Raw genomic sequence first — 604 nt, forward strand, 5'->3', positions numbered from 1 at the left:
CACAACACAAAAAATACAACTACATCAACAACAACAAAAAAACGAAAACAAACCACAGCACAAAAAACCCTTTGATCGAGACGATGACGTAACACGCAAAACATTCCCCCGCAATGACGTAACACGATGACGTAACATTCCCCCGCAATGACGTAACCAGGTGAGTGTTTGTTATGGTGTCTCTGTATTATGTCACGTGGTCATGAAATGCGGTCATGCAGGCGAGGAAGGGCCACTCAGAGTGCATGGCGACGTGGTGCATGGTGGTAGTCTGGTGGTGAACTTGGGTGAAATGAAGTTGAGTGTTGGTGAAATGATGAGAGATCTGTGGACGAAGGTGTGGGGATGAAGTGATGGAGAGAAGGAGGGAGGGAGGGAGGGAGGGAAGGGGGGAGAGAGAAGGAGGGAGGGAGGGAGAGGGATGGAAGGAGGAAGGGAGGTGAGAAAGAGAGAAAGAGAGAGAGAGAGAGAGAGAGAGAGAGAGAGAGAGAGAGAGAGAGAGAGAGAGAGAGAGAGAGAGAGAGAGAGAGAGAGAGAGTAAGAGAGAGAGGGAGAGAAAGAGATAGATAGATAGATTGATAGAGAGAAAGAGAGAGATCCAAAC

General features: G+C 48.3%; 1 protein-coding gene across 1 annotated transcript in view; it reads left to right on the plus strand.

Annotated features, from left to right (window-relative positions):
- The first annotated feature begins 202 nt into the window (after positions 1 to 202).
- LOC119579857 (clumping factor A-like) overlaps positions 203 to 604 on the plus strand; it is a 49,738-nt gene continuing 49,336 nt past the window's right edge. Inside the window, exon 1 of the mRNA XM_037927708.1 lies at positions 203 to 337. Within this exon, the coding sequence (XP_037783636.1) occupies positions 203 to 337 (135 nt within the window). The remainder of the gene's footprint in view (positions 338 to 604) is intronic.

This window comes from Penaeus monodon, chromosome 13 (assembly GCF_015228065.2).
Source record: "Penaeus monodon isolate SGIC_2016 chromosome 13, NSTDA_Pmon_1, whole genome shotgun sequence".
Taxonomy (NCBI): Eukaryota; Metazoa; Arthropoda; class Malacostraca; order Decapoda; family Penaeidae; genus Penaeus; species Penaeus monodon.